The sequence below is a fragment of the Canis aureus genome, chromosome 2 (assembly GCF_053574225.1).
Source record: "Canis aureus isolate CA01 chromosome 2, VMU_Caureus_v.1.0, whole genome shotgun sequence".
Classification (NCBI taxonomy): domain Eukaryota; kingdom Metazoa; phylum Chordata; class Mammalia; order Carnivora; family Canidae; genus Canis; species Canis aureus.
The window spans coordinates 39887540-39901093 of NC_135612.1; the positions used below are offsets into that span (position 1 = coordinate 39887540).

The 13554-nt window shown below is 35.6% G+C and overlaps 1 protein-coding gene across 17 annotated transcripts in view; it reads right to left on the reverse strand.

The window, feature by feature from the left end:
* The window catches only part of TJP1 (tight junction protein 1), a 249173-nt gene that overhangs the window by 70717 nt on the left and 164902 nt on the right, over positions 1-13554 (reverse strand). For all 17 annotated transcript variants that reach the window (XM_077869194.1, XM_077869182.1, XM_077869278.1 and 14 more), the window contains one exon: positions 12988-13044. In XM_077869194.1, coding sequence (XP_077725320.1) covers positions 12988-13044 — 57 coding nt within the window. The remainder of the gene's footprint in view (positions 1-12987; positions 13045-13554) is intronic.

The window sequence follows — 13554 nt, forward strand, 5'->3', positions numbered from 1 at the left end:
GCAAATACTGGGAAAAATCTAATGCCCAAGGAATACCTATGGGGGGGGGGGGTGAGTGGTGTTAAGAGGGGGGATTATTCTTTTGCTTTTTTCCTTCCTTCGTTGGAGGAGACGCAGACTAATCTTTTATTCTATATACTTTTATGTTGTTCATTTGCATCTTGCTTGGTAATTCTTTTATTTAAAAATTTTAAAATAACACAAAAATATAAAGAAATGCTGAAAATGTCAGGAACTTTCAATAAGAAAGAGATAAGATATTTTCCTCAAGATTTACTTGTGAAAAAATCTAAGTGTAGTTTTTGGCTACAGTGAGTCAGGGTCGAAAATCTGGCTTGGACCACTGCTTCTATGCAGCTCTGGCACTTAATAAGGCATGTAAATCCTGGATCAGTGCTTGCTACAGTTCATTTAATGACTACCCAGAAGTCTGTGATTCCCCCAAATCAAGCTGGGGATGAGAATCACTTGGGAAGTTTCAAACATGCTTGCTGATGTATAACCCCCACCTCATACCGATTAAATAAAACTGGGAGAGGGGAGATAGATAGTAGGCACTTTTTAAAAAGTGATTCTAATGAGCAGCAGGTGCTGACCACCTCAGCCTTAAATGGTTTGTGAACTGGGTGGCAATAAAAAATTTCAAAGGTTTCAACTATTCTACACTTCCCTTTCCTTCTACCTTCACCATTATCGTATTTGGCCTTCTCAATAGATTTCTTACCTCCACCAGGTTACAATTTACCCTCCCTCCAATGTTTGAAAGGTTATCATTCTAAAACAAACCTGATTACCTGATCCTGTCGTTCCACTGCCCATAGGTCCAAATTTCTTAGAATGAAGCATCGTGAAATACAAAGACAACTTGCTTCCCAGCACTCTAGTATTTGCTCTAAACACGCTGATACGGATCCCTGCTTAAGCATGCCAAGCATTAGCAAATGCTATGCTTTTGCATCTCCTCTCTACATTCTTTAGAACCTCATCAGTCTTGCAAGCTTCAGCTCATTCTTCAAAATCCAAGTTTAATGTCATCTCATTCATAAAACCACTCTACTTTTCCACTGTAGAAGAGGTACACACTTCTGCTCCCTAACACATGGCACTGTAAGTAACCCGGGTATCAAGGCCCAACTTTTTTTTTTTTTTTTTTTAATTCACAAGACATACAGAGAGAGAGAGAGAGAGGCAGACATAGGCAGAGGGAGAAGCAGGCTTCCCGCGGCTCTGGGATCACACCTTGAGCCAAAGGTGGATGCTCAACCATTGAGCCACCCAGGTGTCCCAATCAAGGAGGAATGCACATACTCATCGACATATTCCAGCTAAGTATAACTCTGCAAGAGCCTAACACAGAGTGGTTTGTTAACAATAGTTAAGTTCCCATTTATAGAAAGTTGTTTTTTTGTTTGTTTGTTTTTTGTTTTTTTTTTTTAAACAAGCACTAACTTGAGCACTAGAAGCTCAGATTTCTGGAAAAATTAACGCCCATGGTAGTACCACAAATTTTGAACCTTCCAAAATTCTCAAGTAAAAACAAGCAGGGCAACTACACAATAAACAAAACACCCATGGACTTTAAAACAAATCCCAGTAACCAATGTATCCCCTCACAGTACAAAACACAAGCAGTCAGGGAGGAGCAACTATGAGACTTGGGTGTCCCCAACACTTCTATGGAAGAAAAGCCATACATACAGCGTCCAAGATCTGAGGAACCCCCAAGTAACCGATAGGTATTCACTGGAAAGAATGGCAGGTCAATTTGAGAGCAGCAGCTGAAATTGGGGGGCATTTCGCCTGCTTCCAATAGTGGGTGAGAGCAAGGAGCCTGGCAGTAGAGCCTTAACCAGCTGGAGCAGAGTAACCCATAGGAATTCTCAACACTGATCTTTCAAGGTCTTTCTAGGATAGGGCCACACAATATGGAGAAATTGTTGGCAGTGGAAATCAAAATTTGGTGGGACAGGAACAACAGAGACAAAAGAGAAGGTCCAGATAAAAGTGTGCAAAAAGCAAATGTCCGAACGCAGCAGTTATGTTTTTTGGCAGACATACACGCATGTACGTGTACATACACACACACACACACACACACACAGGAAAATGAAGCCAATTTCTAAAAAACTCACTAATTTTACATAAAATGAGCAAAGAAAATAACAGGATAAAATCCCTTACAAAATTACTAAAAATATAGTGAGTAGCAAAATAATATTCCTATAGAAAATGGAAGCATGCCAGAATGAGTGCTCAAAGAAAAAAAAAGGATCAAAACTATTATTACAAAACAAACTAGAAGGCATAAGAAAATATGTAAGACATGAAAGAACATAAATAAGAATTAGAAAAACTCAAAAATGAGTTGACAGAGTTCAAGAGCTAATCATAAATTTTAAAAGGTCATTTTTGACAGGATCATAAGACTAATAAATAATACTATGAAAGAAAGTGAAAGGAGAAATCTTTTTAAAAACGAAGAAATGATACCTAGGGTTTTTTTTTTTAAAAGATGTCAGAGAAAAATTACAAATATTGGGAGACAGGAAATAGAGATACAACATATATATAGCAAGAGTCTCTAAAAAACTAAAACAAGGGGAAAGAACAGTAAAAACTGTAAAAAAAAACAAAAATGAAAACAAAACTTTATTATTTTTTAATTGAAACTACACACCCAAAGGATACATATCACTATAGATATGAGTTATCTGAGAGTATCAATTCAGAGACACCAACACCAAAATTGGCTCCAATAAAATGACTAGATTTAAGGAAAAAGGTTCTTTGGTATCTAGGTAAAAAGATCTCAAAACTTACAAAGAAACTTAGATTACCATCACACTTGGGATAGCAACATGTTATGCAAAAAATAAAATAGTTAAAATACTCAAAACAGTAAGCCAAGGATTTTATATCCAGTAGAAGAGACCTTCAAGTATAAAAGGCAAAGATAAGCCAATAAACATGCAAAACCAGAGAATATTATTTTCATGATCTCTTCTTAAAGAGTCTAATGGAGAATGACTTTCTGACAATCAAAATGACAAGAAACACAGGACTGGTGATAAACACTAAATATGTACTTACTTATAATACTAAGATTAAATTAGGTTAAAGAGTGAAAGGATCAAATTATGTGATACCAATATGATTTAGATAGAGTAAAAAAACCATGCTTCAAAATGTGGAGAGGAGGCTCAGCGGTTTAGCACCACCTTCAGCCCACGGCATGATCCTGGGGACCCGGGATGGAGTCCCACATCAGGCTCCCTGTGTGGAGCCTTGCTTCTCCCTCTGCCTGTGTCTCTGCCTTTCTCTCTCTGTGTCTCATGAATACATAAATAAAAATTTTTTTTAATGGGGAGAGGAGCAGTATAGCATGCATAAAAATTTTAGTATTGTTTCCAGCAATTAAAATTGATAGTGGCAGAATTATTACTATTCTAGACAACTGGTATGATCAGTACTAGACTTACTAAAAAGACTAACATGGTTGCCTTCCTGAGGTACTTTCTAAAGAAATGTAAATTAAACATTGGTAAGTGTTCCAAAAGATAGTTGACTTTTATATATATACATGAGAAAATGTCCAAGATAATGGGTTTTTTAAAAAAAATTTATGATGGTGGAGGAGGTGATTTAAAGCAGTATAATATGGTCTCATTTATTTGTATGTGCACACACATATGTAGTTATAGCTTTTGAGCGGAAGAGCATCAAAGAATCTTACTTTCACCATATTTTATCCTTTTGAGACCATGAATAGCCACGAGCAGCAAGAACTTAAATGTTTATGTCTTTGCCTGGTAGGGAAACAGAATTTATGGCCTGAGATCTGTCCAGTTATTTGTCCAGTTTTACTGGACACTAGCCACGGCCATTCCTTTACATACCATTATGACAAATTAATTTTAAATTTAAAAAATGTTTAAAACCTCTTATTAACAACAATAAAAAGGCAAATAATTCAATTGAAAATGAATTACTCAATTGCCTTGAGTAATTGCAACATAGATAAGGAGACCCTATCTATGTCCCATAAAGCTGAACCAATTTACTATCTGATCCTTTTTAGAAAAGTTTGCCCATTCCTGTGTTTGCCCACTCCATGTGTTAAAGCATTTCTGATTCCTTAAAAAAAAAAAAAAAAAAAAGGAAAAAAGTCATTCCTAAAAGTTGATTCAGTTGCAGAAATATCTGGATAACCTCTCATTCTTCCTATTCTTTCAAAGATGCTCAATTCTCTACTTACAGATTTTCCCTAGTTGCCTTCTATTTCTTCTCCTGATTGCTTTCTATTTTTAATCCTGGTTTTCCATATGCAACATTTTTACAAATCAGCCACCTTAATCCTAACTTTTTTCACCAATCATAATTTTCCTCTTCATTTAATTCCTCCTATCAACACTCAACATCCTATGGTACTTATTCCAGCTGTTTGTTTTTGCAATGGACCCTGGGATCACTGAATTTTAAAACCAAATGGATCCTCAGCAATCATCTGATTCAACTTCCTTTTTACAAATGAAAGCAGAGGCCTAGGATCCTATGTGTGCCTCTACCACTTTCAAATTATGACTTATGTTGGACCTCTGTGGACTTGAGTTCCCTGACTTGAATAAACAATATTAGGATTTTATTAACTCTGATACACTTGCCTATTCAAAATTAGTGGTAAACCCAAACTAGATCAGAAGTCACAAGACCCCTACAATTTTTCTACATTATCTTGGTAGTTTCCCAGAACATTATTCAAATTATCTTGAATGTCAGACTGGTTCCTTTTTATCTCTGTATCCTTAAACAGTCTGCTGGCTATTCAAATTGTATATGTGTCCCCACTTATTCTTACACTCTGCCTCACTTACAGTTCTGATTGCTAATTTGTAGCTTGCATTTCTAATTCCTATTCTATTTTCTTTTTCCCAGCTTCTTATAGGACACCACCAATTGCTATTCTCCAAAACTGTCACTTTCTCCACAAAACTGACCTCACTACCTATGTTCTACAATGGGGGGGGGGGGGGGGGGGGGGGGGAGGACAAGACCCAAACTTTGGCTCCTTCCTTACCAAACTTACCAATTTTGTTTATTGCATGTGAAGGAAGTTTATGTAATATAATTATATAAGTTCTGAGTTTCAGAAATTATATTCCATAAACATTTTTTAAATTTAAAATTAATTTGACATACAAATGGAAAAAGCATTATATGCAGAGTCCAACGACCTGGGTTCAAGTTATAGCTCTTTTGCAGTATTTGAGTAGATAGACCTGACACTCATTCTGTGTGGTTATTAACATTTACTTCACAGAACATTAAATAGTTCAAAACATTCATAGTGCACTCTATCAAGATAAACAATGGTTTCCAACCATCTAAAACAAGCCTACCTTAGCTTACATGCTTACTTCAGTGTAAATGCTTACATTATATCTTATACCAGTTTGGTACTACTCAACAGATATGTAGGGGGTTCCCCCTCCCCTTCTTGGAACAGGTTGAATGAGATATAATTCACATATCATAAAATTCACTCTTTAAACTGTACAATTAAATGTTTTTGTATATTCACAGATGTACAACCATCACCATAAACAATTTAGTAGTATTTTCATCACCCTAAAAAGAAATCCCTTGCTCTTCAGCCATCATCCCTTAATGACCCCCAATCCTAAGTGACCACTAGTCTACTTTCTGTCTATTCACCTGTTCTAACTATTTCATATACATGGAATCATACAACATATGGTCCTCTGACTGGCTTCAAATGTTAGTAAATGTTAGTGAAATGTTTTAAACATTTATCCATATTGTAGTACATTTCTTTTTATTACTAAATAATATTCTCTTCTATGGATATACTCCATATTTTGCCTATTCATTATTCATCAGGTGGTGGACAATTAGAGCTTATTTCTACTTCCTATTATGAGTAATGCTGCTATGAACACTCATGTAAAAGTTATTGTGTGAAAATTTTTTTCCATTTCTGTTAGGTGTATACCTAGCAGTGGAATTGTTGGGTCACATGGTAAGTCTATACTTAACTTTTGAGGAACTCCTTGTTTCCCATCATGGCTACCCCATTTTACATTTCTACCAGCCAATATCCACATCCTTGCTAACACTTGTTACAGTCTGCCAGTGATAACAGCCATTCTAGTGGGTTGCTAGGGTATCTCACTGTGACTTTTAACATGTATTTCCCTGATGGCTAATGATATTAAGCATCTTTTCATGAATTAATTGGATATTTCTGTATCTTCTTTAGAGAAATGTCAACTCAAATCCTTTGTCCATTTTCAATTGAATTATTTGCCTTTTTATTGTTGTTAATAAGAGGTTTTAAATATTCTGGATAGAAGTCCCTTATCAGATATATATTTGCAAATATTTTCTTCCATTCTGTGGGTTACCCTTTCACTTTCTTTAGGGTGTCCTTTGGAATACAAGCTTTTCACTATGATGTGGTCCAATTTATCTGTTTTCTTTCTCTTTTGTTGTTTGTGTTAACATCATATCTAAGAAACCACTGCCTAAGTCAAGGTCACAAAGATTTACTTCAAGAATTTTCTTCTAAGAATTTTATAGTTTTAACCCTTAAACATTTAAGTCTATGCTCCATTTTAAGTTAATTTTGCACCTGATGTGAAGTAGAAATCCAAATTCACTCTTTTGCTGGGTGATGTTCCAGCAACATTACTTACAAAGACTACCTTCCCCTACTTTATTGTCTTGGCACCTTCTTCCAAGTTTACTTCTTATTCCATCACCTCCCTAGCTGAAACATTTGACTGTTCACCCTCAGACTATCTCCTAACTAGGTTCCTTGCATTCAACTTTCACCCTTTAATTGTGTAGTATATACTCATTTAATCTTTTTTACAATGCTTTTTCAGAAAATAAAAAAAATATGACCAACTCATTCTTTTAAATTCCTGAGAATTTACTTCATTTCTCAAAGGATTATAAAAATGTATATTCACGTTCTAAGAAAGCATATCTGAAACTAAAGAAAGTGGGATTGTGTCACAGTGGCAAGAAGGATGGAACATAGGACCTTCTGAACTATCATCTCAAGCTACAGACCTGCACCTGCCAATATGATAGCCATTAGACACATGATGACTGAGCATTTAAAATGTGGCTAGTATTAACTGAAATATGCTGAAATTATAAAAGGTACATTGGTTTTGTAAGACTCAGTATGAAAAAATATATCAATTTTTGAATATTGAGTACATACAGAGAACGGTATTTTAAACATATTAAGTTAAATAAGATTATAAAATTAGCTTCACCTGTATTATATATTTTTTAATGTAAAGACTAAAAAATTTTACATTACATATGTGGTTTGCTTTTGTATTGTACTGGTATTGGACAATGCTGCTATGACAGACCTCCTAAGAGTGACCTTGCTGAATAGACTGGCCTTCTACATAATTATATTTTATTGGGCATAACCAAGTACTAAACATCAAGGGGATATAAAATTAAGATTTCCTATCCTTAGGAAAATTATAATGCAGTAGAAGGTGGGGTAGACAACAACCTGAGGAATATATTCATCTGTCACTGAGGACCAATAGGGAGACCAGAATCCATGAAGAAAAGAGTTCTGGCTGTTTTTATTCTCTAATTCCAAGGACTACAATAGTGCTTATCATACCGTGGAGCACCAAAAAATTACTTAGCCTTGAGGAATAATAGGATTTCAATGGCTTCTAGTATTCTCAAGTGAAGAAAGCTTCCTCTGAGAATGCAAATAGAAGAATGAGGCAATTCAAAAGCATACCATATTATTCTTGACAATAAACAGGAGAAAAATGTTAGTTTTAATCTACAGGAATTTTCTTCTTTTAAAAGAAGCTACTTCTATCCTTTTTTATCACTGACTACCAGATGTCAAAGACTATGATTTGGCTTTTATTTGGCAATACTCCAAGGTTCTGCCAAAAGAATATAGCCTCAAATTATCACCTTTACTTTTTACTACTGCCAAAAGCCCACCAGCTCACCCCAAGGAGAATGACTTTCTCCATTCTTCTGTCAATGTTTCTTAAAAACGTGATGCCAGAGGCCATGGCCCTCTATTTCAAACTAGAACATTTTAAAATCACATATTAGGGGCCCCATTCCAAACCAAATGAATCAGAATCTCTGTTAGTTGGGGGATGACTTACTTGATTTCTCTTTACAATAAGCCCAGGGAGCCACTGCTCTAGATTCGCGGTCAGCAAACTATGGCCTTCAAGCCAAATAAGTAAAGTTTTAGTGGAACACAGTCATACCTATCTGTCTACCTATTGTCTGTGGTAGCTTCTGCAATACAACTGCAGAGTTGAGTAGTTGTGACAAATTTATGATCTGCAAGATGTAAAATGTTTATCATCCGCTTGTCACAGCAAATTTTTCTGATAATGCTCTTAATAGTCTAAATTTTATTCTGGATCAACTTGGAACACCAAAAGACTGATATATTTGAAAGTACTGTTCTGCAGCCTCAGTGAATGAAGTCAACTGAATTATGCTTTGGCATACGTCTCTCAACTTGTACTGACAGTGCTATTTTTAAAAACCTTCAAAAAAAAAAAAAAAAAAACAATTCCTGAAAAACAACAACAACAACAACAACAATTCCTAGAGGGACGGTCTTTGAGAACTTCTATTCTGTCACAGTCTCTTTGATGAGGCCCAGAAGCAACACAGGTCTATGTTCCCAGCACAACAGTTAACATGTTTAATAACCAAAGATTTATGAATTATATACTCATCTCTATGTATCTTCTGATGACATTTTCCTAAGCTGGTACCTTTCCATGAAAAAAGAAAACTAAAGCACAAGAAGCCAGCTACAGAACAAAACTTACACTAATCTTCTAAATAGAAAACTCAGAGTTGCCTATTACATCTACCATGAGTTGGTAGGACACTTCTTGCACATTCAGAAAATTGGACTGTTTTCTCAATATTCAAGATCTTTCCCAACTTTACCTAAGCTAATGAGATAACGATAATTAGCAAAAGCACTTAGCACTGCGCCCTATGCTTAAAATCCTAACAAAAGCAAGCAAAATAGTAGAAAAGAGAAACTCTAGTTAATTTAAGTGTCTTCTTTTGGGGTGCCTAGGTGGCTCAGTTAAGTGTCTGCCTTTGGCTCAGGTCATGATGCCAGGGTCCCGAGACTGAGTCTAGCATCAAGCCCTGCACTGGGCTCCCTGCTCCTCGGGAAGCCTGCTTTTCTCTCCCCCTCTGCTCGTGCATACGTGCTCTCTCTCTCTCTCTCTCTCTCTCTCTCTCTCATATAAATAAATAAATAGGAATAAGGAAAGGATGTCTGCTCACCATTCCTATTCAACAACACAGCAGGTGCAATAAGGCACAAGAAAGAAATGAACTGTATATAGATCAAAAAGAAGAAATAAAACTACAAAACAGTACTAAGAAAATAAAAGAAGAGGAAGACACATCACATTCAAAGTTTGATTCAATATTGCTGTCAATTCTCCCTGAATTACTCTGTAGATGCAATCCCAATAAAAACCTCAGATTTTATTTGATAAACCTATTCTAAAATTTATGTAGAAACACAAGAGAACTAAAATGGTCAAAACAATTAAAAAAAAAAAAAGAAATCTGGAGGATTCACACTACCTGATTTCTCTTTTAAAATAAAACTGCAGTAACAAAGACAGAAATAACTGGCAGAAGGGACACTTAGAGCAACAAAACAGACTAGGGAAAGACCTATTTTTGACCAAAGTAGAAAACATTTAATGAAGAAAGGATAATCCTTTTACTAATGGTTGCTCAAAATTTTGTAGACATCCATATTAAAAAAAAAAAATTTTCTGCCCCCACAACTCATAACATATACACAATTTAACTCAAATAAAACATCCAGAAAAAAACCTGAGACCTCGGGCTTGGCAAAGACATCTCAAAAGCATGATTGATAAAAGGAAAAACTAACAAAGTGGACTTTATCAAAATTTGACACTTCTCCGCAAAAGACACTCTCAAGAGAAGGAAAAAAGCAAGCTCCAGGCAGGGGAAAATATTTGTAAAGCAATACCTGATAAAGAATCTGTATCTTGAATATATAAAGAATTCTCAAACACAGTAACAATGATTGTGCACCAAAGGACACAATCAACAGAATGAAAAGGCCATCCACAAAATGACAAAAAATATTTACAAGTCATATATCTGCTAAGTGGTCAATATTCAGAACATATAAAGAATCCCTAAAACTCAATAACTAAAAACAACCCAATTTAAAAAATGGCAAAGGACTTGAACAGATAGTAATTTCATATGTATTTTACCACAACTTAAAAAAAAAAAAAAAAAAAACAACAAACCTCAATAAAAAGAAAACCAACAACACAATTAAAAGTGGGCAAAAGATTTAAATATATTTTACCAAAGAAGATACATGGATGAAAAGCACACAGGTATACATTATCATCAGCCTTCAAAGAATTGCAAAGCAAAATCACAAGGACTACACACCTATTAGAATGGCTAAAATTAGGGCAGGAACCCTCCCCCCCGATAATTTCGGTGTTGATAAGGATACCAAAGCAAAAGAGTCTTATACACTATTAATGGAGATGCAAAATGGTATGGACAGTTTGGCGGTTTCTTACAAAGTTAAACATTAACTTACCCTAAGACCCAGACCAAGTCCACTCCTAAGTATTTAACCAGGAGAAATGAAAAGTTAAGTTCATGCAAAAATCTATACACTAGAGAATTATTTATAATCACCAAAAACTGCAAACAACCCAAATTATTCTACATTCATACAATGGAATGGTACTCAAGCAATAAGAAGGACCTAAAAATAACAGCAACATAAACTACTGATGCAAGCAACATCCTAGAGAAATCTTAAATAGCTAAGAGTAAAGAAGCCAATCTAAAAAGGCTACATATATACACATATAGTGCATGCATGTGGGGGGGGGGTTGTATAAATACACACACACACACTATATGAGTTCACTTATATGACCCTATGAAAAAGGTAAAGTAGAGAACATAAAACACATCAGTGACTTCCAAGTGCTAGAGTGAGGGAACGAAGTTGACTACAAATGGGTACAAGAGAAAATTTCAGGTGATAGGACAGTTCGATATTTTGGTTGTGCTGGTGGTTACAAGACTATGTCAATTTATCAAACTCAGAACTGTACACTAAGGACAAATTTCCTATATGCAAATTATACCAACAAAAGCAATAAAGGTATTAAAATAAATGTAATGTGGTGACATACACAATACCAAATTACATCACAACAATCTAATAATTACAAGGTATGAAGCTATTTTACAACATGTTTAATCTGATTTAAATATTTTGCTATCTATTAGCACATTTCAGAATTGTCCATATTTTAGCCTTAAAAATTAAAAGTTAAGGACATTATTACTTAATGATTTCTTTTACCATTTAGGGAGGCATAAAAAAGTCAACTATCTGAAATCACTGTGTTTTTTTATTTTTTTAAAGAGTTGATTTGTTTATTCATGAGAGAGAGAGAGAGAGAGCAAGCACACGCTAGTGTCAGAGACACAGGCAGAGGGAGAAGCAGGCTCCATGCAGGGAACCTGATGTGAGACTCAATCCCGGGACTCCGAGATCACACCCTGGGACGAAGGCAGGCACTAAACTGCTGAGCCACTCAGAGATCCTTGAAATCACTGTTTTTTAATAATTAATTTACCCATTATCTATTATGTGCAGCAGATTCAAACATTCACAAAATAATCAGGGGCAGAGTTCAGGAATATGATTTACCTACACCTTGCCATTTTCCTAACAATGGACACAGTTGGTAGAAACAGTACTATGAAGTATTTAATCTCTGATCTTGAGGCACCTGGTGGGGCTCAGTTGGTTAAGCAGCTGACTCCTGATTTGGCTCAGGTCACAATCTCAGGGTTGTGGGATGGAGCCCTGTGCCCGGCTCTGCACTAAGTATGGATCCTACTTAAGATTCTCTGTCTCCTGAGGTGCCTGGGTGGCTCAGTTGTGCCTTCAGCTCAGGTTGTGATCTCTGGGTCCTGGGACTGAGCCCCACGTTGGGCTCCCTGTTCAGTGGGGAGCATGCGAGTTCTCCCCTTCCCACTGTGCCTATTCTCTCTCTTTTTCACTCTCTCAAATAAATAAAAAAAATCTTAAAAAAGATTCTCTCTCTCCTTCTCCCTTTGCCTCCCCCCCTCCCCCCAAATTATCTAATTTCCTCTATTCATTCTTTAAGGGCAAGAGTAATCAGAAGAGTTAGCTCTCTTCAAAGGCAGAATAGGGGAGAGTTATGGGAGGTGCTCACTTCAGGTTAAGCATGAAGAGCTGCCATTAGTCCCATTTTAAGTCTGTAAAAACCCAGGCTTTAGCATAGGGTTAGATCACTTGCCCATTTCTAAAGGAAAGGAGGCAGCACTAGAATTCATATTCAGGACAGTCTCACTTCAGAGAGAGCTCTTACTCTTATTGCTTACTGTTATTTGCTCTCTGTCCACCTGTAATTGCATAAGCAATAGCTTGGGTCTACGTATTTCAAATCAAGAATATCTTTTAGGATTTTATTACTCACACGACTTGGTTTGATTTTAAACCCCAAGCCTACAATACAAGCACACCTAATCAGAAAGGCTGAAGCAGTTTATAATTTATACCATCATACAATGTCTTTTATCTGATGGCTCAAATTTTTAAAAATTTTTGTAATTTCTTACATCAGGAATAAAAAAAAAAAAGCTAACCACCACCAAAAGGACATACGAAAAAGTAATCATGTTCACTTTTAACCTTAATAAAGAATTTATTGCAACTCTAATTTTAAACAAAGGAATATAGAAAAGTTTTTTCCCTTTCTTCTGACTTCCTGACATCTGGCTTTTCTCTATTGTTTTCAAAAGCTGCCAGTATCCTGAGTTATACACAGATTATTTACTGCAACAGAAGCTTACCCTGTGAAGCGTCACTGTGTGTTGTTCCCATATAGCTGTTTCCTCCATTGCTGTGTTCTGATAAAGGAAAAGAAAAACAAATTATCTTTTAAGAAAATGTCATTAATAAAGTGAGAACATCCAGCAATTTGCACACTGGAATCTCAACATACATACTATTAGTATTTGATATTCTGAAATAATTATGGAAGGCTTTTTTGTTTCTTTTATTTTTGTTGTAATAGACAGGAAACTACACGCAGGAACTTCCTTTGTTTTTAACTTAATCTGCACAAATGCTGCTCTATATTCATTCATGGCAGCTAATTCTGTAACTTTATACTTAACATCAGATAGAAAAAGAATGAAAGTTGAAATAGTTCTATTTTAAAATATCTGATGACACACAAAACATTTTAAAAAGCATTCCTTACGTTGTACAAAGGAAGGAAAAGTCAAATACCTCTGAACTCCGTAATTGTAAATATACATGTTACAGGAAACCAGATAAGACCATTACATAGATTTGGACATTGGTGCTTTAAAAATCACACAATTAAACACTACTGCTCCACTTAGTTTCAGTTT